Here is a 25263-nt window from a genome sequence, read left to right as displayed (position 1 = left end):
ATATTAATTATCCCCACATAACTTGATTCCCATCAAATACAAATATTCAATACCCTACTACACACAGAATTCAAAATTAATTTCAATTTAAAGAGAGTTACATTAAGTGCTAAGAACAAATGTTAAAATTACACATTATTTTTTTTTATCCAATTTCTGTTCTTTAACCAATCAACTTGACTTCAGGAAGCCGGCAGCACACATGCTCCAATCTACAATGATATTGAGGTCAAGAGGATTGAGACCTTCAATTTCAGAGTAAACATCAATAGCCTCATTCCAGTACTTTTTCTCTTCTTTTCCCCTCATCTTCCCTGTTCTTCTATTCCCCACTCTAGCCTCTTAGCCTACTCACCCACCCCACCACCTCCCTCTGGTGCCCCTCCTCCTTCCCTTTCTCCCATGATCCACTCTTCTCTCCTATCAGAATCCTTCTCCTCCAGCCCGTTGCCTTTTATTCCCCCCCCCCCCAATCTATCACCTCCCAACTTCATCTCCCCTCTTCACCCATCTGGCATCACCTATTTCCTGGTGAGTTCCACTAGCATTCTGTGCGTTGTTCAAAATATCAGTGAACCTTTCTTTTGTCTACATAGCTAGACAGGAAATCTTAACCTTAACCAAATTTCCACCACAAAACATCTTTCCCATCCAAAGAAACAGACACAACTTCATCAGGACTGGAAAGGAAGGGGAAGAAGTCAGATGAAGAAGGTGGGAGGGGGGGAAGAAGAAGCACAAGGTGATAGGTGAACCCGGGAGAAGGAGGGGGGGGGAGAATTGGTAAAGAGCTGGGAAGTAGACTGGTGAAAAGATAAAGGACTGGAGGAAGGGGAAATCTGATAGGAGAGGATAGAAGACCATGGAAGAAAGTGAAGGGGGAGAAGCACCAAAGGCAGGAGACAACATAAGAGAGGGAAACAGTAATGGGAAATGGTGGGGGGAAGCAATCACCTTAAGTTCAAGAAATTGATGGTTGGTGGCTACCCAGACAGAACAAAAGATGCTGCTCCTCCAACCTGAGTGTGGCCTCATCACGGCAGTAGAGGTGGCCATGGACTGACATATTTGAACAGGAATGTAAAGTAGAATTGAAATGGGTGGCCACAGGGAAGCCCCACTCTTTGTAGCAGATGGAGCAAAAGTGCCTAATGAAGTGGTCTCCCAATCTATGTCAGGTCTCACTGATATCCAGGAAGTCACACTGAGACCACTGGATACAATAGATGACCCCAACAGACTTATATATACCCCACCCCTTATACTTGTTTTATTAATCATTCTAGTTTTTGACATAATGTTGCCAAGAGGGTAACATATTTTACACATGACCATTTTTCCTCAGTGCTCCTTTACACATTCATTGCCTCACATTACATAATACAAAATCTGAAACAAACTGATCTAATACTATAAACACGAGAAATTCTGCTGAAAATGTTGTGCTCCAGTAAATAATCCCAAATATAATTAATGAACTTAGTGTCTCGTCAATCTCATCTACCTTGTCTTGCAAGCAGACTAACCTAACCAAGCCACAACGACCTCTTTATTTTCTTATTAATAATCTACAAATTTTATTGGGAGAAGATGTGTGCAATCACTCCAAATAGTGATGCTTATTGTCTCTTTCTATCTCTGTCCAAACTAAAACTAAACTTGTTCAGAGGCAAGATCATTCTTCTCAACTGCTTATATCATATGCATTTACCAGAGTCACTATTCCCAACTCCAATTCAGTTTTCTGTCTTTCACAAGAGCTTTCAAGAAGAGCAGGTACATATGCAGGTGAGATGTAAAGTTAACTGATAAATGACTGTGCACATCATATGTATTAGAATTGTTTTGAAAACTCAGAATTAAACTAGCTATATCTTTCAGAAAGATAGTGTGCTTAAGTACAAAGTCAAGCTAAAATCCAATTGAAGGTACTCATCATACCATTCAGATGTTCCACTTCTTGGGATCTACGTTCAAGTGTTCTTACTAGCTCTCGTTTTTCATTATCCAATTCATCTTTTGCACGAGAAAGCTGGCCCTGTTTCAAAATGAAATAAAAATTAAACACACCAGTTATTTACATTTTCGATTCAAAAACTGCTGGTTCAAGCCACTCCATCCTTGATTCCACAATTGGTCACTGTGGTCCATGTGACTTTTCTCGATCAAAAGGAACCTCGTCAAATGCTATAATTCAATTTAACAACATCAACCACTCAATTACCTGCAAACATCTGTCACTTCCTCAAAAAAATGAGACATGACCCGCCCCCACACAAAACCAACTGATCTTCCCTAACAAGTCCATGCTTTGTCAAATGCAAGTAACTCTTCACTAACAACCTTTGCCACTAACTTCCCTATCAGTAATGCAAGGTTCACTGACCTACAATTTTCTGTATTATCTTTTCTGTCCTTCTTAGGCAAAGGAACAAACCCGAGATCTTGACCATGGCTAAAAAGTATACAAAAAAATTCTGTTTAGGCCCTTGCAATTTCCTTCTCTGCCACCTACAGTATCCTGGGAAAGATCCCACCAGGCCCCGAATGCTTTTCCATCTTAGTGATTTTTAAAGCCACCCAACACTTTCTTAACCTTAATAATAAAATGCCATGAACAGGGGTGTCAAACTCATTTTAGGTCACGTGCCAGATTGAGCAAAATGCAGCTTCATGCGGGCCGGATCAGTCGGACACGTGCGAACGCAGCTTTCGTTGCCTCCGTTTTTTCAGCCTGTTCTCATGTGTCTCAGTCTCTGCTATAACTACAAAGTGTTTCACTTTACAAATTCCGTTTCTTATGAAGAAGACTGCCGAGCAAGACTGCCGAATAAACACTAAAAACCCTGAAAACCTGGTACCTGAATAAACTCAGCATTAGCCATATCATACGCCATAGGCGCTTCGATTACTGGGGCCAGCTTTAATAGTAATTAGATATTATCTCGCGGGCCAAAGATAATTCCACCGCGGGCCGGATTTGGCCCACGGGCCTTGAGTTTGATGTATATGCTGCAGAATATCAATATAACATTCCGTGATCTCACTATTACACGAGTATTTTCTCCTTAATGATTAACAATGCAAAGTATCCATTAAGGACCTAACCCACTTCCTCTGGCTCCACACACTAATTCCCTCCTTTGTCCTTGAGTGAATTTCATCTACATTCTTTCTAATACATATAAAATGCCTTGTGATTCTCTTCACTACTTTCCAGATGTTTCATTGCCCCAATAACACTCCTAATTCCTTGTTTAATATTTTTCCTGATTCTTTTACCATCCTCAAAGGCACTATCCCATTCCAAATTCCTAAACTTTGCACATGGCTCCTTATCATTGTTAAACTAAATTCGTCAGGGATAAATAAAACATTGTAATTCCAAATACATACCTCTGTATTCATCAGTTTTTCCTTAGAAGATTCTAGGTCCTTATTTTTGCTCTTAGTTTCTTTTAATTCGTCACCTATAAGCAACAAATACCATAAAGCACAAAGTGAATTGATCCATTGCACATTGTAATAATTCATTATCAAAAATGTTGGATATTAAATCCCATTCCACAATGCAGAAAATTAAATAACTTTTAAATTTAGAATCCAGTCACAAACGTGCAACAGTTCTCCTGCAAGTGTAACTCAGGATATCAAGATGGACCCATATGACAATACCCAGTATCATGTGCAAATTTAGAAATCAAGATATCTTTAAAAAAAAAGTACAGCAGTACTTACTAAGTGTAGATAGTTCCTCACGCAATTTCTGACATTCTTGAGTCTCTGATACTAACTTTTCCTGTGTCTGGGTTAGTCGTTTCTCCACATCAAAATATTGTTGTTCTGAAATATTTTTAAAAAGCTTTCAGTCTGAACTCTCGACAGCTGTTATACCAAGACAATGAAGTTTTTAATCTACTTTACTTAGGCAGTTTTAACAATGATGCAAAACTTACTGTGTATGCAACATACTTATTATCTAACTACCAGTTCTCTATTAAAAGTTATCAGAGTTAATGAAAGATGATAAAATTATATCAATACATCAAAAAATTTGTGTCCATAAATCTCAAATGATGTGTAAAACCAAATAGGAGTACATAGCTCAGATTAGAAGAAATCTAATTAAATCTATTAAGCAGGAACAGAAATGTTAATTTTTTTTAGCCCAAACAGAAAGAAAATTTCAGCACAATTTTATGAAATTATGGTAATGGTTAAGACAAGGAAGTAAACATGATTTGTAACAATTCTATCATTTTTACTATCACACCACCTTGAGAATCACTAGCCAGAGCTGTATTAATCATGTAAACTCAATAACCAATAATGTAGTAGGAAGACTTTGAGAATTTCATATGTGGGTTAATAAAACCACCAGCCCACTTTAATAGAGTTGAGTGAGGTCAACAATGTTGGGCAAAAAAATATTAATTATACAAGACCATATATAATAATATAATAAACCACCATTTTTTCAACAAATGTTTAGTAGTGATTAGCAAATGATTCACCAAATTCATCACCCATTAATAAACAAAGACAAATAATAAAATCAGAAGCAATTCACTTGCCCTCCTCATATGGAATAGAAGCTTCCTGTAATTTGCAATTTTAGGATTATTTACATAACGTACACCCTCCATTGCCTACAGAAAATCACAAAATTCTAAACAGGCTATAACAACTACGCACACGAAAAAAGTGTATCTAGTTACAGATAATTTACGAACAAAGTCCTACGATATTCTGAAAATGTGGATGGGAGCTATTGATCGATAGATTAAAGATGGTCTTGCATTGGAAAGGATCCTGCTGTTAAAACACGAGACATGGAATCAACGATACAGGCATGAGCATGTAGAAATGTTGATGTCAAAGTAGTGACCAAAATGATGCAATACTATTATGATGCATAAGCCTCTTATGTGCTCACATCCTGTAAGGACTTGACTAAACTGGATCGGTTGCTATGGAGCCATACTTTTACACACCAGAGGCTGAAAAAAACTTTTTCAATGCAGATTCATCATGATTATCATCAGGATCTTTTTATAACAATTACTGATCTTTCATTAAAATATACCTGTGGTTAATTTCCCCATCCAGAAACTAAGAAGCATAAATAAATGAGCATCGTAATTTAAATTTAGATCACTCACAATATGGAATTTTTTAAAAACTGCAACATCTGGTCTACAGCTCTGCCATCAGATTTCAGAATGGACACTGAACTCATGAATACTACCTCCCTAACTTAATTTTTAAAAAACACTACTTGTTTAATTTAAATATATATACAAATATATATATATATATAAAACATTTACTGTAATTCAGTTTTTATTATATATTGTAATGCACTGCTACTGCACAACAAACTTCACAACATATGCCGGTGATATCAAACTGGATTCTGATTATACTGACTGGAATCTCAAAGTAAAATTCTCAAGTGGTTTACTTAGAGCAGTGCTTCACAATCATTTTTTTAAGCTCAACACTGCATTAAAGCACCTTTATACTTGCCCCCACACATACTTTCCAGTGCCCCCCCATAGTGTAAAAACATGTCTACTCTATGCCAACATGAGAAAAATTATTCTGCTTTAATCTTATTTGTCTTTAAACCTAGCTTACACAGTACCTGCGTGCTGTACAGCAGCTTTGATATCAATATGATCCTTGAGCTTGATGGGTTTTTTTTTTAAGCAAGAATCGAAATATTTGGTTCAAGTTGTGACAGCAAAAGCCTTAAGCCCCCACATGTAACAATGTCCAAAGTTTCTGTTTTTTGAGTGTATTTGGTTCACGGAACTGAAGCCTCTTAATAAGATAGGAGGAATGGAAATGCAAGGAAGAGTAGTTTCAGTCTTCTCCAAAGACCAAGAAACTTCATATGACAGTGTAGCCACATACCACAAAAGATGACATTTTTGACAAGCATTTTTGTTTCTTCATCATTCTGAATTTCGATCATTTCTTCTTGCAAGCTCTCTTCCTGTTCTTCCATCTTGCAAAGAAATAGGTTAATTACCCAGTCCGGAATTTCCAGATCATTCAAATCCTTGAATCAATTCTGAAAATCCTTCTTCAGTAACTGCATGTGCAAATCACTGTCTGTGAAAGAGAGTGCCATACTTTCCATGCAAGGAAACTGAGAACATTCTTCTCCCAAAACTTTGCTTAAATATTTCTGATAAAAGTGGACACTGCACTTTTTGCCTGGGTTAAATTGAAATTATCACCCTGCAGTTTCATATTTCGAATGGTCAGTTTCTATGGCACATCTCCATATGGAAGTTCAATCTTGTTTCCCAAGCTCTTCCTCAACGTTGAGGAAAAATTCAAACAGTGTCAAAAAGATCAGCAGCTTTTGACAGCCAATGCACTCCAGTGTGAAGAAGCTTTTAAACTCATTATTACCTTGGTATAATTGGTGAAATATTCTGCTATTTAATGGATGAGCTTTAATTTTGTTGATAGCAGATATTACAAGAGTCATTCTTGAAAAAAGTTGCTGGCTGAAGTTTTCATCTACAAGATGTTGACAATGAATTACAGAATGGATTGCAAATGGACTTGGAATTTCTTTTTTCACAAATGCCACTGAACCAGCATGGCAACCATCTGTTGCACAAGAAATCATGTTCATGGAGTACTTTTATCCTCAATATACATTTGAGCTCATCATAGATTGATTCTCCATTGTTATGTTTTTAAGAGAATCTCTTCATAAACTTCAAGCAAGAGAAAATCTGCAGATCCTGGAAATCCAAGCAACACATACAAAATGCTGGAGGAATTCAGCTGGGCAGCCAGCATCTATTGAAAAAAGTACAGGTGATTTGTCGCAGGACTGGAGAAAAAAAAGCTGAGGAGTAGATTTAAAAGGTGGGGGGGGGGGGGCAATGCCTCCAACACCCCCGCTTCTCCATTACCCATCCCCTTTTCCTGTCTCACCAATCAACTTCCCAGCTCTTTAATTAATCCCTCCACCCTCTAAATTTTACCTATCACCTAATGGTTCCCTCTACCCTCCCCCAACTTTTAAATTACTCCTCAGCTTTTTTTTCCTCCAGTCCTGCCAAAGAGTTTCGGCCCAAAACATCAACTGTATTTTTTTCCATAGATGCTGCCTGGCCTGCTGAGTTCCTCTAGCATTTTATGTGTGTTGCTCTTCATAAACATTCCATTTTTGATCAATCGTACAGATTGCATTTGCAATGCCTTCTTACAATTGACTCATCCAGTGGAGTTGAAAATTACAGTGACAAGGATTCAGATTGGAATCAGAACATTAGTGCAATAGAGCTGGTGTTCAGCAAGCAACCTTTATACTATTCCAGCTAGTGTGATAGACCAATCACCGAAGGTCTCATAATCACCAAAGATGGTACTTGACAGTATATATGAAGCTGAGGTCGCTTTGAACACCTCAAGAGGAATCCTCAGGGTCGGCAGGCTCACTGATTTGCTCTATTTCACTATTTGGTTCCAGCCAGTGCTGTACCATTGCGTGGCATGTTTTCCGTAAAACTGTAGAGCAAGTTGAGGGTGTGTACTTGACTTACTAACTGTTAAGTTGCGCGAACTCATTGTGTGCTGAAGTCAAGGGGAGAAGGGGAACTGTTGAGCACCCTAGTTGCTAATTTATGCATCCCTAATTGGTTGGTAAGGTCTGATGAGATTGCCTATCTTCACCTGCGTTGTGACGATGAGTGCTTACCGCCTGCAGAACTACGGGTCTTCCTGCGCTGCAGTCCCTCATTTTTTTTGGCAGTGCCTGTCCTACTAACGGCCTCATGTTAGGGTGGTGCTTACCAACCCCTTTCTCCCGCCAAAGAATCTTGAAATGCCCCCCCCCCCCCCCCAATGACTTCTATTTCCCCAGTGCCCCCTTAGGACAGGTAACGCCCCCATTGGGAATTAATGACAGAGCAACACACACAAAACACTGAAGGAACTCAGGCAGGATCGATGAAAATGAATAAATAGCTGACATCTTTGGCCAAGATCCTTCATCAGAACTGAGAAAGATGCCAGAATAAAAAACAGAGGGGAGGGAGAAGGGTGACAAGCTGGAAGGTCATAGGTGAAGTCAGATGGGTGGGAAAAGTAAAAGGATGAAGAAGATATCTGATAGGAGAGAAAAGTAGACCATGGGAGAAAGGGAAGAGGGGCACGAGGGGTGGTGGATGGGGGTGATAGGCAGGTGAGGAGAAGAGGTCAGAGGCAAGAGGCTAGAGTGGGGAAAAGAAGGGTGAGGGGGAGGGGAAAGGAAGAGGAAAAATTACCTATTGGAGAAAACAAAGTTCATAACATCAGGTTGGAGGCTACTTTGACAGAATATGTGGTATTGCTCATCCACCCTCAGAGTGGCTTCATCATGGCAGAAAAGGAAGCCATGAATCGGCATGTCAGAATTGGAATGGGTATAGGAATTAAAATGGTTAGCCACAGGGAACTTACACTTTTGGCAAATAGAGTAGAGGTGCTTAACAAGGTAATCCCCCAATTTACAGTGGGTCTCACCTATGTAGAGAAGGACTGTTTGGGGTCCTGAATGGAGGGAGGAGGAAGGTGAAAGAGCAGGTGTAGCATTTATCTCGCTTGCTAGGATAAGTGTGCCAGGAGGGAGATTAGTTGGGTGAGACTAATGGACAAAGGAATCACGGACAGAACAATCCCTACAGAGAGTTGGGGGGGGGGGGGGGGGGGGGGGAGGCAGGGGAAGTAAAAATGTGGTTAGAGGTAGGATCCCATTGAAGATGGCATAAGTTGCAAAGAACATGCTGGATGTGGAGGCTCATGGAGTGGTAGGTGAGGACGAAAGAACTCTATCCCTGTTAAGGTAGTAGGAAGAAGGGGTGATCACAGATGTCTGGGAAATGGAGGAGACGTGAGTGAGGGCAGTATCAATGGTGGAGGAAGGGGAAGAGATCTCTGATATCCTAGAAAAGTAGGTCTCATCGTGGGAACAGGTGCCGTGGAGATGAAGGAACTGAGAAAAGGGAATAGCATTTTTAAAAGAGCCAGAGTGGGAAGAGGTATAGTTAAGTTAGCCGCAGGAATCAGTAGATTGAGAAAAACGTGTCAGTAAACGGTTTTTTCTCCCGTTGGAGAACAGTGAGGTTGAGAAAGGGGAGAGAAGTATCAAAAATGGACTAAGTGAATTTAAAGACAGGGTGGAAGTTGGAGGCAGTTGATGAAATTGACAAGCTCAGCATGGGTGCAAGAAGCAGCAACAATGCAGTCGTTAATGTAGTGCAGAATTTTAATGGGGAGTATTACTGTGGGAGGCTTGGAACATAGACTGCTCTGCATAGGCTAGCCTTTGAAATGACAGGCATAATGAAGAAAGTGGGTGGAGAAGGAGAAATTGTTGAGGGTGAGTACAAGTTCTGCTAAATGGAGGAGGGTAGTAGAGGAGAAGAACTGGTTGGGTCCTTCAGGTAACTTAGTTTTTTCAGGTAACTTAGTTTCTTCAGGTAGGACATTGTGTCCAGATACGTTTAACAACATTTAGGGGCAAAGTACCATAGTGGTTAGCACAACACTTTACAGTATCATGACCCGGGTTCAATTCCCGCCGCTGCCTCTAAGGATTCTGTGCATTCTCGATGTGATTGTTTCCTCCGGGTGCTCCAGTTTCCTCCCATAATCAAAAGACACATTGGTTAGTAGGTTAATTGGTCATTTCTAAATTGTCCTGTGATTAAGTTAGGGTTAGGTGTGTGTTACTGAGTGGTGCAGTGCATTGGGCCGGAAGGTTTTAAACACACAGTATGGTAAAAGGCCCTACCAACCCAAAGAAACGTTCCACCCAGTTACACCCATGTGATTAATTAACCTACTAACCTGCAGGTCTTTGGAATGTGAGAGGAAACTGGAGCAGCCAAAGGAAACTTACAGGGTCACAAGAAAAATGTACCTGGGTTGTTGATGCTGTAATACCATTACACTGTCATTAATTTTCATGTTGAGATGGAATGCTGGGATATATCCAATTCAGACAGATTTTAACCAGATGATAATCACAATCAACAAAGTATACAGAAAGTGATAATCATAAGTTAGCAACTAATGCAAATCACACTTTCAGAAGAACTAAATCTTAAATTATACTCAAGTCAATTTCAGGATCTAAATTTCTACCTCAAGAATAGCTTAAGGGAAATAACAGGGTCATATATAAACAATGCTAACAGAGCTTTGCAGCTCCATTTAAAATTGACCAAAAATGATACAGCATTTATTTTCCCTGTATTGACTTGAAAGGTTAGGCCTTTTGCTCCTTACTTTTTTTGTGTGAGCTTTTCCATTGAAAAGCAATGAAGAATAACACTAATTCAATTTGTTTTGGGCAATAAATTTTGATTGAATGTTATAATGTGAATTGGACAGAGCAATCTAAGTTTTCGTAATGAAGAATGCAATATATAACTTCCATTAATATGACATGTAGCATACAAAATCTAAAGAGTGAAGTAGATTGCTGCCCTGTTATATATAAAAGATTACAATTTGTAAAATGTATTTATATAATTTATTTTATAATTTATGTCCTCTTCAGACATGTTTCCCTTCTATATTATTTTGTAAACTTTGTCTTGATGTTAACATGGGAAGGGCAATTCTTATTCTCTGAACTAATGCTTCATCTCTTTTTGTTTGCACCTTTTGCTTGAAACAGCTGCTTACTTGGGACAAATCTTAAAGAACATTTTAATCGACAAAATAGTCAGGACTCCTTTCGTTTCTTTGGAACACTGTGTCGCATAATGGGAACAGGAGATAGTTGCCGAATACTTACTAACTAGCGTCAATCACATGCATTTCTGTGGCTGTTCGACACAACGTACTCAGAGTGAACAGTTTTTAAAATAGAGTCACTTGTGTGTGCTTGTGTTTAAAAGCAGTGATTTTTGTCAGTGATAGTTAGGGAGAAATAAGCAGTAAGACAATTGTGAACTGTTTAGTTCTTTGCAGTTTCAAGCATTCAGCCTTGAAGATACCAGAAACAGCTGGGAGTGAAAATAAAATGATTTCACTAGTTCAATAAGTTAGGAATTACAAAGAATTTGAAGATATCAACAATCATCTTGAATGTTACAATGAAAATGAAGATTTGGAGGATGCAGTCATCGAAAACATTGTCTGAAGGCAGTCCATTATCTATACTAGGTGTCTGCACTGATTTTGTTCACATTTACTGTCAATCAACAGAATACAGCACCATTCATACACTGAATAAATTCCTGCGTTGATAATCATTAGGAATGAATTCAGTGTAGAGGTATCTCCCTGAGCAGCGCACCGTTCCAACATGCGTCAAGGCCATCACCATCATCCCTGTGCCGAAGAAGTCTTCAGTGTCCTGCCTAAATGACTACCGTCCCATTGCACTCACATCCATCATCATGAAGTGTTTCCAGAGGCTTGTCATGAGGCATATCAAGGCCCTGCTGTCTCCCTCACTGGACCCCTGCAGTTTGCGTACCGTCCCAACCGCTCAACAGACAACGCCATTGCTATCACCCTCCACCTAGCCCTCACCCATTTGGACAAAAAAGACACGTATGTTCCAATGCTGTTCATAGACTTCAGTTCAGCATTCAACACAATCATCCCTCAGAAACTTATTGGAAAGCTGAGCCTACTGGGCCTGAACACCTCCCTCTGCAACTGGATCCTAGACTTCCTGACTGGGAGACCTCAAGTCAGTCCGGATCGGGAGCAGCATCTCCAACACCATCACACTGAGCATGGGTGCCCCCCAGGGCTGCGTGCTCAGTCCACTGCTGTTCACTCTGCTGACCCATGACTGTGCTGCAATACACAGCTCAAACCACATCATCAAGTTCGCCAATGACATGACCGTGGTGGGTCTCATCAGCAAGAACGACGAGTCAGCATACAGAGGAGGTGGTGCAGTAGCTAACGGACTGGTGCAAAGCCAACAACCTGTCTCTGAATGTGAACAAAAGAGATGGTTGTTGACTTCAGGAGAGCACGAAGCAGCCACTCTCCACCGAACGTCGACGGCTCCTCGGTAGATATCATTAAGTGCACCAAATTTCTTGGTGTTCACCAAGCGGAGAATCTCACCTGGTCCCTCAAAACCAGCTCTATAGCAAAGAAAGCCTAGCAGCATCTCTACTTTCTGCAAAGGCTGAGCAAAGTCTATCTCCCACCCCCCATCCTCATCACATGCTACAGGGGTTGTATTAAGAGTATCCTGAGCAGCTGCATCACTGCCTGGTTCAGAAATTGCACCGTTTCGGATCACAAGACCCTGCAGTGGATAGTGAGGTCAACTGAGAAGATCATCGGGGTCTCTCCTCCCGCCATCACGGACATTTACACTAAACGCTGCATCCGCAGCACCCCTCATATAAACTCTTCTCCCTCCTGCCATCTGGGAAAAGGCACCGAAGCATTCCGGCTCTCATGAAACAGACTACCGTAGATTCCGGACTACAGAGCGCACCTGATTAAAAGCCGCTGGCTCTAATTTTAGAAATAAAATCAATTTTTTAATTGTAAAGGCCGCACCGGATTTTAGGCCGCACTGGATTTTCGGCCGCAGGTGTCCCACGTTGTAATATGAGATATTTACACAGAAAGATATTACACGTGAGGATTTTTTTAACTTTTAATTAAATCCATATGGTAACAAAAACAAATACATATTGCAAATGCTTTTTTTCGAACCGTGCCCGTACGCGGCTACTTTTAAATATACGTTGCGTATACTTCTTTACTGAACAACATTCCAATATCTCCTAACGACTGGTAAAAAATATATATATTGCAGCCTACCAGGAAAAGTTATTGATCACCTTTAACTTAAAAGCAGCGTTCGCTCAGATCCAAAGCCGCTCGCGTAATGCGCTCCCTCCCTCCGTCCCGTTTCATCGCAAACCGGCATTTTCCCACAAGACACCGCGAAACCGGGTGTGACGTCATAGCATCCCGCGATGTAGTACAGAAAACAAATATAGTTAAAACTCTTCTAACTTTAACTAGAAAATGAATTACTAAGCGAAAATATTATAAACTAAGTAACTGCCATAAGGCAGCACAATGCTTCGAGTGTTTTCCATGTTGATGAGGGTGAGTACAAATGACTGATTTACAATAATTTAATTGTGAAAGTGCGCTTGATTTATCATACAATTTCATTGGACCTCTGTGAACTACTCATCAATTTTATTGGTCTACTGTTATGAGGCAAAATGTTTACGAGGCGGCATGAAAAAAAACTATGTATTAGCCGCTCTGGATTATAGGCCGCAAAGTTCAAAGCTGTTCAAAATGTGGGAAAAAAGTAGCGGCTTAAAATCCGGAATCTACGGTATGTAAGAGTTTCTTCCCCCAAGCTATCAGACTCCTCAATACCCAGAACCTGGACTGACACCTTACTGCCCTATTGTCTTGTTTATTATTTATTGTAATGCCTGCACTGTTTTGTGCACTTTATGCAGTCCTGGGTAGGTCTGTAGTCTGGTGTAGCTTTTTATCTGTATCGTGTTTTTTTTTACATAGTTCAGACTAGTTTTTGCACTGTCATGTAACACCATGGTCCTGAAAAAAATGTCTCATTTTTACTATGTACTGTACCAGCTGTTATGGTCGAAATGACAACAAAAATGACTTGACTTAATTGGTAGTGTTCTTATTTTGATCTGTATTTCATTTAAAAACACAAATTGCACTTAGTTAAATGGTAGTTTGTCTTTTTTTTAAATATTTCCATGAAACTTCAGCTAATTGGGGCAGCTGCTTAGTTCAGCCAAAATATACTGGTCCCAATGTGTCCCAATTAAGCTGCAATTAACCTTGAATTGAATAGTTTCTATCAGTCTATATAATGTATAATACACATAACATTTGATCAAAAAGTTCAAACTTTTAAAAATTGCATACAATTCATATTATTATTCATTCCACTTCATTAAAAAATACTATTGCAGTCAACTCAAGTTACATTTATCAAACTTACTTGCTAATGATTGATAATAACTTTTCAAAAGCAACCTTAAACCTATGCACTCTAGTATGACATATCAAAAGAAGGACTTAACTGAGCCTCTTGTAATTTTTTTTATTCTTTTATCAGTCATACCTCTTTTGTTCCAACAAAAACAATGAGTATCTGAGTTTGTCCAACCTCTTATAGGTGAAACTCTCCAATCCAAGAAACATACTAGTGAAAGTCACACACTCCTTCCAAATGGCCTCACCAAAAATCCATACAGCTGCAATGACTTCGTGAGTTTGTACCCCAAGATCCCTCTGAACATCATGCATCCTGCCATTTACTGTATGTATTCTCTCCTCTTACATTTCACCACCTAAAGTGCAGTGCCTCACACATATCCAATTTAAAGATCATTTGCCATTTCTTGGCCCAGACTTCTAACTGATCCAAAATCCTGCTGCATCCTTAAGTAACCTTCATTCCTATCCACGACTCCACCAATTTTCATGATATCCGCAAACTTACCAATTAGATCACCCATAATTACATCTAGACGTTCGATGTCATATAGAAGTTGCAGCATTAATCTAGGCAGAACACCATTAGTCAGACTTCACAGAAAAACCCTTCCACCACTAAACTATGTACAACAACTAAGTCAATTTTGTACCCAACTTACCAACTCATCTTGGGAGTCCATGTGGCTTAATCTTATGGACCAGCCTAACAAGAGAACTTTGTCAAATGGTTCACTAAAACATACTGACTTTATTGACCATCTTCATCACTTCATCAAAAATAACACAAATTCATAAGATAGAACCTCTCCTGCGTATAGCCATTCTAACTTTCCCTAACAAATCCATGCCTTTCCAAATGCAAGTAAATCCTGTCCCTTAGAATCTTCTTCATAATTTCGCCTTACTACCCTTTTACTGGCATGTCTCCAATGCTGCCTTAAAGCAATACGTTGGAAATTCTCCAGTTTTTAGGACCTTAACTGTGACAAATAGGATACAAAGTTCTCCATGGATCAAGTGATCTCCTCCATTGCCACCATCAGTATTTTGGGATAGGTTCCATCAGGCCCTTTGGACATATATACTTCAATGTATTTCAAGAGACCCAATACCTTCTCATTAGATAGATAGATACTTTATTCATCCCCATGGGGAAATTCAACTTTTTTTCCAATGTCCCATACACTTGTTGTAGCAAAACTAATTACATACAATACTTAACTCAGTAAAAAAAAATATGATATGCATCTAAATCACCGTCTCAAAAAGCATTAATAATAGCTTTTAAAAAAGTTCTTAAGTCCTGGCGGTAGAATTGTAAAGCCTAATGGCATTGGGGAGTATTGACCTCTTCATCCTGTCTGAGGAGCATTGCATCGATAGTAACCTGTCACTGAAACTGCTTCTCTGTCTCTGGATGGTGCTATGTAGAGGATGTTCAGAGTTATCCATAACTGACCGTAGCCTACTCAGCGCCCTTCGCTCAGCTACCGATGTTAAACTCTCCAGTACTTTGCCCACGACAGAGCCCGCCTTCCTTACCAGCTTATTAAGACGTGAGGCGTCCCTCTTCTTAATGCTTCCTCCCCAACACGCCACCACAAAGAAGAGGGCGCTCTCCACAACTGACCTATAGAACATCTTCAGCATCTCACTACAGACATTAAATGACGCCAACCTTCTTAGGAAGTACATTCGACTCTGTGCCTTCCTGCACAAGGCATCTGTGTTGGCAGTCCAGTCAAGCTTCTCGTCTAACTGTACTCCCAGATACTTGTAGGTCTTAACCTGCTCCACACGTTCTCCATTAATGATCACTGGCTCCATATGGGGCCTAGATCTCCTAAAGTCCACCACCATCTCCTTGGTCTTGGTGATATTGAGACGCAGGTAGTTTGAGTTGCACCATATCACAAAGTCCTGTATCAGTTTCCTATACTCCTCCTCCTGTCCATTCCTGACACACCCCACTATGGCCGTGTCATCAGCGAACTTCTGCACATGGCAGGACTCTTGAGTTATATTGGAAGTCTGATGTGTACAGGGTGAACAGGACCGGAGAGAGTACGGTTCCCTGCGGCGCCCCTGTGCTGCTGACCACCGTATCAGACCTACAGTCTCCCAACCGCACATACTGAGGTCTATCTGTCAAGTAGTCCACTATCCAATCCACCATGTGAGAGTCTACTCCCATCTCCGTTAGTTTGTGCCTTAAGATCTTGGGCTGGATGGTGTTAAAGGCACTAGAGAAGTCAAGGAATGTAATCCTCACAGCACAACTGACCCCCTCTAGGTGAGAGAGTGATTTGTGCAGCAAATACGTGATAGCATCCTCCACTCCCACCTTCTCCTTATATGCAAACTGAAGAGGATCCTGGGCGTGCCTGGTTTGTGGCCTCAGATTCTGTATTATCAGCCGCTCCATGGTCTTCATCACGTGCGACGTCAAGGCAACAGGTCTGAAGTCATTCAACTCCTTTGGTTGTGGTTTCTTCCTATTTCAACCTATTCTACCATGCGCTGACCATCATCCATGTCCCTCTCATTGGTAAATACCAATCAAATACTTATTTAGAACCTTCCCACTTCCTTTTCCCTTGTATGGAACTACCCTCTCCCAAGCTAGCCTCTTACTAGTAATTTAAAATGCATTCAGTTTCTCCTCATCTGCCAATAATATTCTCAAAACTTCCCATTCTCCTTTCATACTTACAGGATCGTGCTGGTCCTAAGCTCACCTTTTATAAGACCCACACAGGTCAGATGGAGATTCACTGCAAAAAACTACTCCCAACATACTCTCCCCATTGTAACTAGCCGAACTCCAATTTAGCGCTTTCACCTCAATCATCCATGTCAATCTTATGACCTACAGAATTATGATCAGAGCTCCCAACATGTTCCCTCACAGAACATCAATCACCTGGCCAAGCTCATTCCCCAAACAAGGTTGAGAGCAGGGGTTCCCAACCATTTTTATGCGATGGACCTTAATCACTAACCAAGGGGTCCGTGGACCCCAGGTTGAGAACCCCTCATCTAGAGTAACCATGCCTCACCATACCCGCCCACATAACAATAAACTTGATTTGTGTGGCTCCTTCCCATTGTACCATCCAAATATTACTAGAATATAAAAGCAAGGATGTAATGCTGAGGCTTTATAAGGCATTGGTCAGACTGCATTTAGAGCATTGAGAGCAGTTTTGGGATTCTTGTCAAAGAAAGGAATTGCTGACATTGGAGAGGGTCCAGAGGGTTGACAATAATGATTCTGGTAATGAAAGGGTTAATGTATGAGGAGTATTTGATGGCTCTGGCCCTGTACTCACTGGAGTTTAAAAGAATGAGAAGGAAATCTCATTGAAACATACCAAATACACTGGACAGCAACATTTTTCCAAAAATTCTGCGTCCTCTGAAACTTTTGTGGTTAAGATAATTTGAAGTTGGATATAAACATGTCAGACTACTTGTATAACATAGAAATTTGGAGAAACAATTAACTTTTATTGAATATAATGCACTTAATTGCTTAACAGTACTAACACTTCGCAATTGTTCAACTGACCTAAAAATGTTTTGATGATTTTCATTTGTACTCAGCGTCTGAGGCTTCTCACTTAGGTGACCAATAATAATCAGCCAGCATTGATGGAGTTCAGTTGCCCTGATACCATTTCGCCATGACCACAATATTATGGTGAAACCTTTCACTATGGTCATCACTGACAGCGCCAAAATTTACAGGGAAGAAGTCTAAAATGAATCTTTAGTGGCATGCTGTAGTTCATGGTTTTATATGATTGAAGCATGTTGTCAACCAGCTGCATGTAGTTTGGTGCTCTGCAGTTGCCTAGAAAATTTTCAACAACATTCTTGAATGCCTTCCATGCGATTTTCTCCAGTCTCATTAGAAGTTCTTTAAATTGTCTCTTATTGATAACCTGTTTGACCTGTGAACCAACAAAAATGCCTACTTCAAAATATCAAAATCTTTCACAGAAATTTGTGCCTGATGTCAAGAGATTCCATCCTTGCCATCTTGAACCCAGTAATTCTGCTTTTGCCTTTGACAAACCCAAATATTTGACCAGGACATTTAACTCAAATTGAGTTATCAGATGAGGCTCACTCGACATAAAGGGGTCATCATCAGTTTCAGTGTTATTTTCCATTCCTGGCTCATGCATTATGGCATCTTCATCTGCCTCCTCTAGACTCCATGTCTCTGGTGGCTTCAGTATCGGAAGATTATTGTCATGCAGCACAAGTCTCATGGCTGAAGGGAGATTGGTTCAATGGATTTCATGGGGTTTTTTTTAGCAGCAAAACCAGACACACTAGTCAGACAGAAACAGCAGTCTATCACATGATCATTCTACTCTTGCCATATCACCAGGACAGTGAACATTGGCTTCCTTGTACCTCTACAGCAAGCTCTAAGATCAACAGTGCAAGTTAAACAACAAATGTGAGGAGCCCAGGCTGTGTCTTGGTCACCAATTTTACAATGAAAGTAAAGCTCATAAGCTTTCTTACTAAGTAGTCATGTTCCATCTCTGAGATTTAAGCATACATTCACCACAAATAGAAGCATTGTGGCTGTTGCAATGTTGGCAAGACATTTTGCTATCATAATTACTTCTGAAAATGCAATTACTTTAAGATAATGAGTACATACAATATGCTATGCACCAATGTGATCACAAACTGATATACATGTAAACAATGCACAGAAAGTTGTGCACATCAGGGATCACCAACCTTTTTTGCACCATGGACCAGTTTAATATTGACAATATTCTTGTGGTCCGGCCAAGGGGGGTGGGGTGGGGTGGGGGGTGTTAAACATGACTAGAATACAGCCATACTCGAAGGAGGTTCCTTATGTCCAGTCTATTCCGCTATTTAGTTTACGTGGCTCTCAGCACTTGCTTCTGTCCCGCTGCTCACGTTTTTTCCACTCAAAAAAACTCAACGGGTTCGTCTTTTAAGAGCGGGGGCTTGGACTCAAGGTGGTGAAGCCGTTTTGAGGGCTTCACTGCCTCATTAGACAGCCTCCCGCCCACCCAACGCCAGACACCTTGGCCAGGTGCAGCTGGTTGTGGGTGGGGTAAGAGGACAAGGTCAGGGCCGGAGGTCCCCGTGCCAGGGCTGCGACGGTCTTAGTCCAGAGAGTGCGAGCCACCGAGCGAGGAGTGCGACAGGGCACGCACTCTCCTTGTAGGTAGATGGGATCTATCGGCCGACAAAAGTTTGTCTCGAGGGATGACTTTCAGTAGATCGCAGCGAGGTAGCTGCTCTGCTACTTACGAAACCCTGAGCCTGAATTAGGTCGTCTATGAATATTTTAGCACTGGGTTCCCCACGAACATTCGGTGTGGTAAACAGGCTTAGAGGCGGCGCCCATCTGTCCACGCTCCAGGCCAGTAACAACAGCACTTCTCGCTGGCCACGCAAGGAGGCTGGTTACCTGAAGCCAACCAGTGATCCCTGGAGTGAGGGTATCACTGCATTTAGGTGACTGACGACCTCACATGCGTTCAAGTTCAACAGTGGGCATGACAGAGAATGAGGAAAGGTGCAGCTGACTCATATCGTTTCACATCACCAAATGATATCGTTTCCTCGTGGCCTGGTAGCACATGCTTTGTGGCCCGATGGTTGGGGACCACTGGTGTACATGATGCTTTAGTTTTTCTATAACCTGTCTGCTGCATCATCCATCCTGCCTAAGCATGCCCAGGCATATTTGGACAAGATAGAAAACTTATCAACTTACATTGTAGACAACATTTTGATTTAAATTATGAACTGAAATAACAAATGTGTAGGCTATTTCAAAAAAAAGGTGCATGATAAGGAAATGTCATGGTGATTTTCATGATCACCACTTCAAAATCTATAAGATACACCGAAAAATATTTAGGAAGCAAAATCTTTGTTATCCAGTGATATTGAAAGACCTAGAGTAGATGCGGAGGTATTTCTTACAGTGGGAGAGTCTAGAAGAGAGCACAGCCTCATAATAGGATATCCCTTTAGAAAAGGAATGAGAAGGAATTTCAACACCTACAAACAAGCTGGATGAACTCAGCAGGTCAGGCAGCATCTGCTGAAATGAGCAGTCAATTTTTCGGGCCAAGATCCTTCATCAGGACTGAAGAAGAAGGGGGCAGGGGCCCCATAATGAAGGTGGGGGCAGGGTGGAAGATTCCTGGTGAAAAACCAATCAGAGGAAAGATCAAGTGGTGGGGGAGGGGATAGGCAGGAGAGATGAAGAAGGAATCCAAAGGGAAAGCACTATGGGTAGTAGAAGAAGACAGAATCATGAGACAGGTGATAGGCAGCTAGAAGGGGAGACAGAGTGAAAGTGGGATGGGGGAAAGGAGAGGGAGGGAATTACGTAGGTTGGAAAATTCAATGTTCATACCAAGGGGCTGGAGACTACCCAGACGGCATATGAGGTGTTGCTCCTCCAACCTGAGTTTGTCCTCATCATGGCAGTACAGGCGTCCATGTATGGACATATCCAAATGGGAATGTGAAGCAGAGTTGAAGTGGGTGGCAACCGGGAGATCCCGTCTGTTATGGTGGATGGAGCGGAGGTGCTCGACAAAGCGGTCCCCCAATCTGTGTCAGGTCTCGCCGATGTAGAGGAGGCCGCACCGGGAGCACCGGGTACAACAGAGTACCCCAACAGACTCACAAGTGAAGTGTTGCCTCACCTGGAAGGACTGTCTGGGGCCCGGAATGGTGGTAAGGGGGGAGGTGTAGGGACAGGTGTAGCACTTGCGCTTGCAGGGATAAGTACCAGGTGGGAGATCTGTGGGGAGGGACATGTGGACCAGGCAGTCGCAGAGGGGTAGAGGGGGAAAGATGTCCTTAGTGCTGGGGACCTGCTAAAGGTGGCAGATGTTGTGGAGGATAATATGCTGGATCTGGAAGCTGGTGGGGTGGTAAGTGAGGACAAGGAGAACACGGTCCCTGTTGTGGTGATGGGAGGATGGGGGCGAGGGCCGAAGTGCAGGAAATAGAGGAGATGCGGGTGAGGGCATCATTGATGACGGCAGAAGGGAAACCATGATTTTTAAAGAAAGAAGACATTTGGGATGTCGTAGAACAGAAAGCCTCATCCTGGGAACAGATGCGGCGGAGACGGAGGAACTGGGAATAGGGAATGGCATTTTTGCATTTGGTAGGGTGGGAAGAGGTATAGTCGAGGTAGTTATGAGAGTCAGTAGGTCAGTGGACAGTCTGTCTCCAGAGATGGAGACCGAGAGATCGAGAAAGGGGAGAGAAGTGTCCAAGATGGACCATGTGAATTTGAGGGCTGGGTGGAAGTTAGAGGCAAAGTCGATGAAATTGACGAGCTCAGCATGGGTGCAGGAAGCAGCACCAATGTAGTCGTCAATGTAGCGAAGGAAAAGTTGGGGAGCAGTACCAGTATAGATTTGGAGCATAGACTGTTCCACATAACCCACGAAGAGGCAGGCATAGCTGGAGCCCATGTGCTACACCCTTGGTCTGAAGAAAGTAGGAAGAGCCAGAAGAGAAGTTATTAAGTGTGAGTACCAGTTCCGCCAACCGGAGGAGTGTGGTGGTGTTGGGGAACTGGTGAGATCTATTGTCAAGAAAGTAGCGGAGGGCTTTGAGGCCTTTTTGATGGGGAATTGAAGTGTATAAGGACTGGACATCCATAGTGAAAATGAAGCGGTCAGCATCAGGGAACTGGAAGTTATTGAAGAGGTGGAGGACATGGGATGTATCCCGGATGTAGGTAGTGAGCGACTGAACTATGGGTGACAAAATGGAGTCCAGGTAGGCAGATAAAAGTTCGGTGGGGCAGGAGCAAGCCGAAACTATGGGCCTACCAGGACAGTCAGGCTTATGAATCTTGGGGAGGAGGTAAAACCGAGCAGTGTAGGGTGTGGGAATTATGTTTTTTGGCTGAGGATGGAAGCTCTCCGGAGTTGATAAGGGCAGTGATGGTATGGGAGACAATGGTTTGATGTTTTTTTGGTGGGGTCCTGTTCCAGGGGTAAGTAAGAGGAGGTGTCAGAGAGCTGCCATTTGGCCTCAGTGAACTAGAGGTCCATCTGCCAGACTACTGCAGCACCACCTTTGAGAGAAGGAATTTCTTTTGCCAGAGGGTGGTGAACCTTGGAATTTATTGAGACAAACAGCCATGAGGGACAAATCATTAGATAAAGCAGAGGTTGACAGGTTCTTGATTAGTAAGAGTGTCCAACGTTATTGGGGGGAAGGCAGGCGAATGGGGTTAAGATGGAAAATAAATGAGCCATCATTGAATGGTGGGGAGCAGATTCAACAGGCCCAATGCTGCTCATTTGTTTTATGGTCTTCCATTATTTCAAGAAACACTCCCAAATGAACCAACAAACTGTCCCCTATTTAAGCCCCTGACATTGAAAGGGTCCAAATTAATATTGGGAGCTTAGAATCATCGACTCCAAAAACACTATTGTTTATAATTCTTTCAACTGCTGTTTGCACGTGTTCGTTATAATTATTACATAATAGGATAATTTCATATGTACAAAAATGAACGCATCCTTAATTAGTGTGAATACAACCCCATCAAACTAAATTATAACTTTTTATAGATAGGACAAGTTCCAGCAACTTTTAAAAAACTAGTAACACAATGCAAAACGTTAAAATATAAGATCGGAAATAGTCCACGCAACATTTCTAAAAGGAAGAGTCACCATTTAAGACGGTTGACTTTTCATTATAAAAGTGCCCTAGAATGGATTAGAAATAAATAACAAACTCTCCAAAGAACTGAAACGAAAGAGCATCTGATAGCTGTGGCAACCTGAGGCCAACCACACTGGCTTCTGCGCACTTGTATTATTTACATACCGCTGTCTACTTTCAAACGCTCACATTTCGCCCTCAGAACATCGTATTCGACATCTTTATCAGAGATTAGCTTCTCGATCTTGGATATAACATTTTTCGGTATTTTGGCAAATTCAGCGCGGTCAAGCAACTGCTGCAACACAGACGCCGCCATGTTACATCTGCGTCGACGACCAGCCCGCCGCCCGCCACTGACGCTACACCACAGGCGGGCCTAGGCGGTCAGCGCGTATTTCCCTTTGGGAGCGACAAATGTAATCCGGAAAGTGCAGGCAATATCACCTCCCTGCAGGGTTTTCTTACACACGCGCAATGCAGAGAGTGTCTCACAGTCATCAACCGTGGTCAGAATCCTCCACACATTACATTGAACATTTGCGTCCCGTCCCCCCCCCACACACAAATTGAACTACATTTCCCAACAGGCGTCGCGCATCCGGTTGACTCGCGCTTCGGCGTCGCGTCCGTGCTCAGGAATGCGGAAAAACACCAGCTGGTGATCTCGATGGGCTTCTCCAATTTTAGTGAGCATGTTCGGGGCAGATGAGATAGACCTCGCAATAGAATAACTGTTGGCAGCTGTGGTCAAACAGTAGAGTCCACTTCTGTAAATAATGAGTAAAGGTGGTGCTCAGCTCTTAAAATTAAATTTACACATGGATTGTTTTCTTTTAAAGTAAGAAATCATTAACTCCCTTCATACATTAAATTATATCATAAGAAGTGATAATATATAAAATATTAACAAAGTAGTTATGTGTGTGCACAGAACTGAAGACGATTGGTTTGACTTGTCAATGATATTAACGATTTGGATGAGACTAGTTGGCAGAGGAAGCAAATTTATAGATAATGCCAAAGATGGTGGTGTGGAGGATAGTGAAGAAGATTGTCTAAGACAACAACAGGATTTATATCAACTGGGAAAATAGGCCAAGATGTGGCAGGACCCTAGAGGTGGTTGTAAAGCCTCTCCCTGTAAAACCCAGGCAGAGCTTAAGGCCATAAGATATAGGGGGAGAAAAAGTCCATTTGGCCCATCGAGTCTACTCTGCTGTTTCATCGTGGCTGACCCATTTTTCCTCTCAGCCCCAATCTCCTGTGTTTTCCCTGTATCCATTCATGCTCTGACCAATTAAGAATCTATCAACCTTTGCTTAAATATACATACAGATTTGGCCTTCACAGCTGCTATGGCAACGAATTCCACAGATTCCTTCACTCTCTGGCTAAAGAAATATTTTCTCATCTACGTTCTAAAAGGACGCCCCTCTATTCTGAGTCTGTATCCTCTGGTCTTAGACTCTCCCACCACAGAAAACACCCTCTGCACTTCCACTCTATCAAGGCCTTCTGAATTCTGAATTCTGAATTCCGGTGAATACAGTCCCAGAACCATCAAATGCTCTTCATTTGACAAGCTGTATAATCCTGGAATCATTTTTATGAACCTCCTTTGATCCCTCTCCAGTTTCAGCACATCCTTTCTAAGACAAAGAGCCCAAAACTGCTCACAGTTCTCCAAGTGAGACTTCACCATTCCTTTATAAAGTCTCAACATTACATCTTTACTTTTCTATTCTAGTCCTCTTGAAATGAATGCTAATATTGCATTTGCCTTCCTTGCCACAAACTCAGCCTGCAAATTAACCTTTAGGGAACCCTGCATGAGGATTCCCAAGTCCCTTTGCTCCTCAGATTTTTGCATTTTCTCTCCAGTTAGAAAATGGTCTACCCTTTCACTTCCCAACACTGTATTCCATCTGCCAGTTCTTTGCCTATTCTCCTAATCAAAGTCCTTCTGTTGCCGCTCTACTTCTTCAAAACTACCTGCCCTTCCACCTGTCTTCATATCGTCTGCAAACTTTATGACAAAGCCATTAATTTCCCCCTTCCAAATTATTGACATATACGTAAAAATGATTGCAGAACAGAAATAAGTGCATAATCCCTGAATATGGTGACACAGTCAGATAGGGTAGTGAAGAAGTTCAAATTGATCTCTGTCTCAGAGGCTGATGTTAGGCTGTCTTTAAAGAGGGTGAACCCTCCCAAGTCGGAAGGTCCTAATGGAATACCTGGTAAGGCTCTGATAACCTGTGACAACCAACTGGCAGGAGTATTCAAGAACATTTTCAACCTCTCATTGCTATGGGCAGAAGTTCCGACTTGCTTCAAAAAGGCAACAATTATACCAGTGCCTAAGAATAATGTGAGCTGCCTTAATGACTATCACCCAGTAGCACTCACATCTACAGTGATGAAATGCTTTGAGAGGTTGGTCATGACTAGACTGAACTCCTGCCTCAGCAAGGACCTGGACCCACTGCAATTTGCCTATCGCCACAATAGGTCAATGGCAGA

The 25263-nt window shown here is 41.7% G+C and overlaps 1 protein-coding gene across 4 annotated transcripts in view; it reads right to left on the bottom strand.

Annotated features, from left to right (window-relative positions):
- Positions 1 to 23204, bottom strand: part of tprb (translocated promoter region b, nuclear basket protein) — a 91696-nt gene extending 68492 nt beyond the window's left edge. For 2 of the 4 annotated variants that reach the window (XM_073063289.1, XM_073063288.1), the window contains exons 1-4: positions 22900 to 23203; positions 3739 to 3843; positions 3397 to 3470; positions 1942 to 2038 (exon numbers count right to left, since the gene is read on the bottom strand). In XM_073063289.1, coding sequence (XP_072919390.1) covers positions 1942 to 2038; positions 3397 to 3470; positions 3739 to 3843; positions 22900 to 23053 — 430 coding nt within the window. In that variant the 5' untranslated portion in view covers positions 23054 to 23203. Of the gene's footprint in view, positions 1 to 1941; positions 2039 to 3396; positions 3471 to 3738; positions 3844 to 22899 lie in introns of all 4 variants that reach the window. The other 2 variants (XM_073063290.1, XM_073063287.1) reach the window with 2 other exon arrangements.
- Positions 23205 to 25263: the final 2059 nt, after the last annotated feature.

Source organism: Hemitrygon akajei, chromosome 12, assembly GCF_048418815.1.
Source record: "Hemitrygon akajei chromosome 12, sHemAka1.3, whole genome shotgun sequence".
NCBI classification, from domain to species: Eukaryota; Metazoa; Chordata; class Chondrichthyes; order Myliobatiformes; family Dasyatidae; genus Hemitrygon; species Hemitrygon akajei.
Note: the sequence above shows the minus strand (reverse complement) of the source record. Positions and strands in the feature narration are given on the sequence as shown.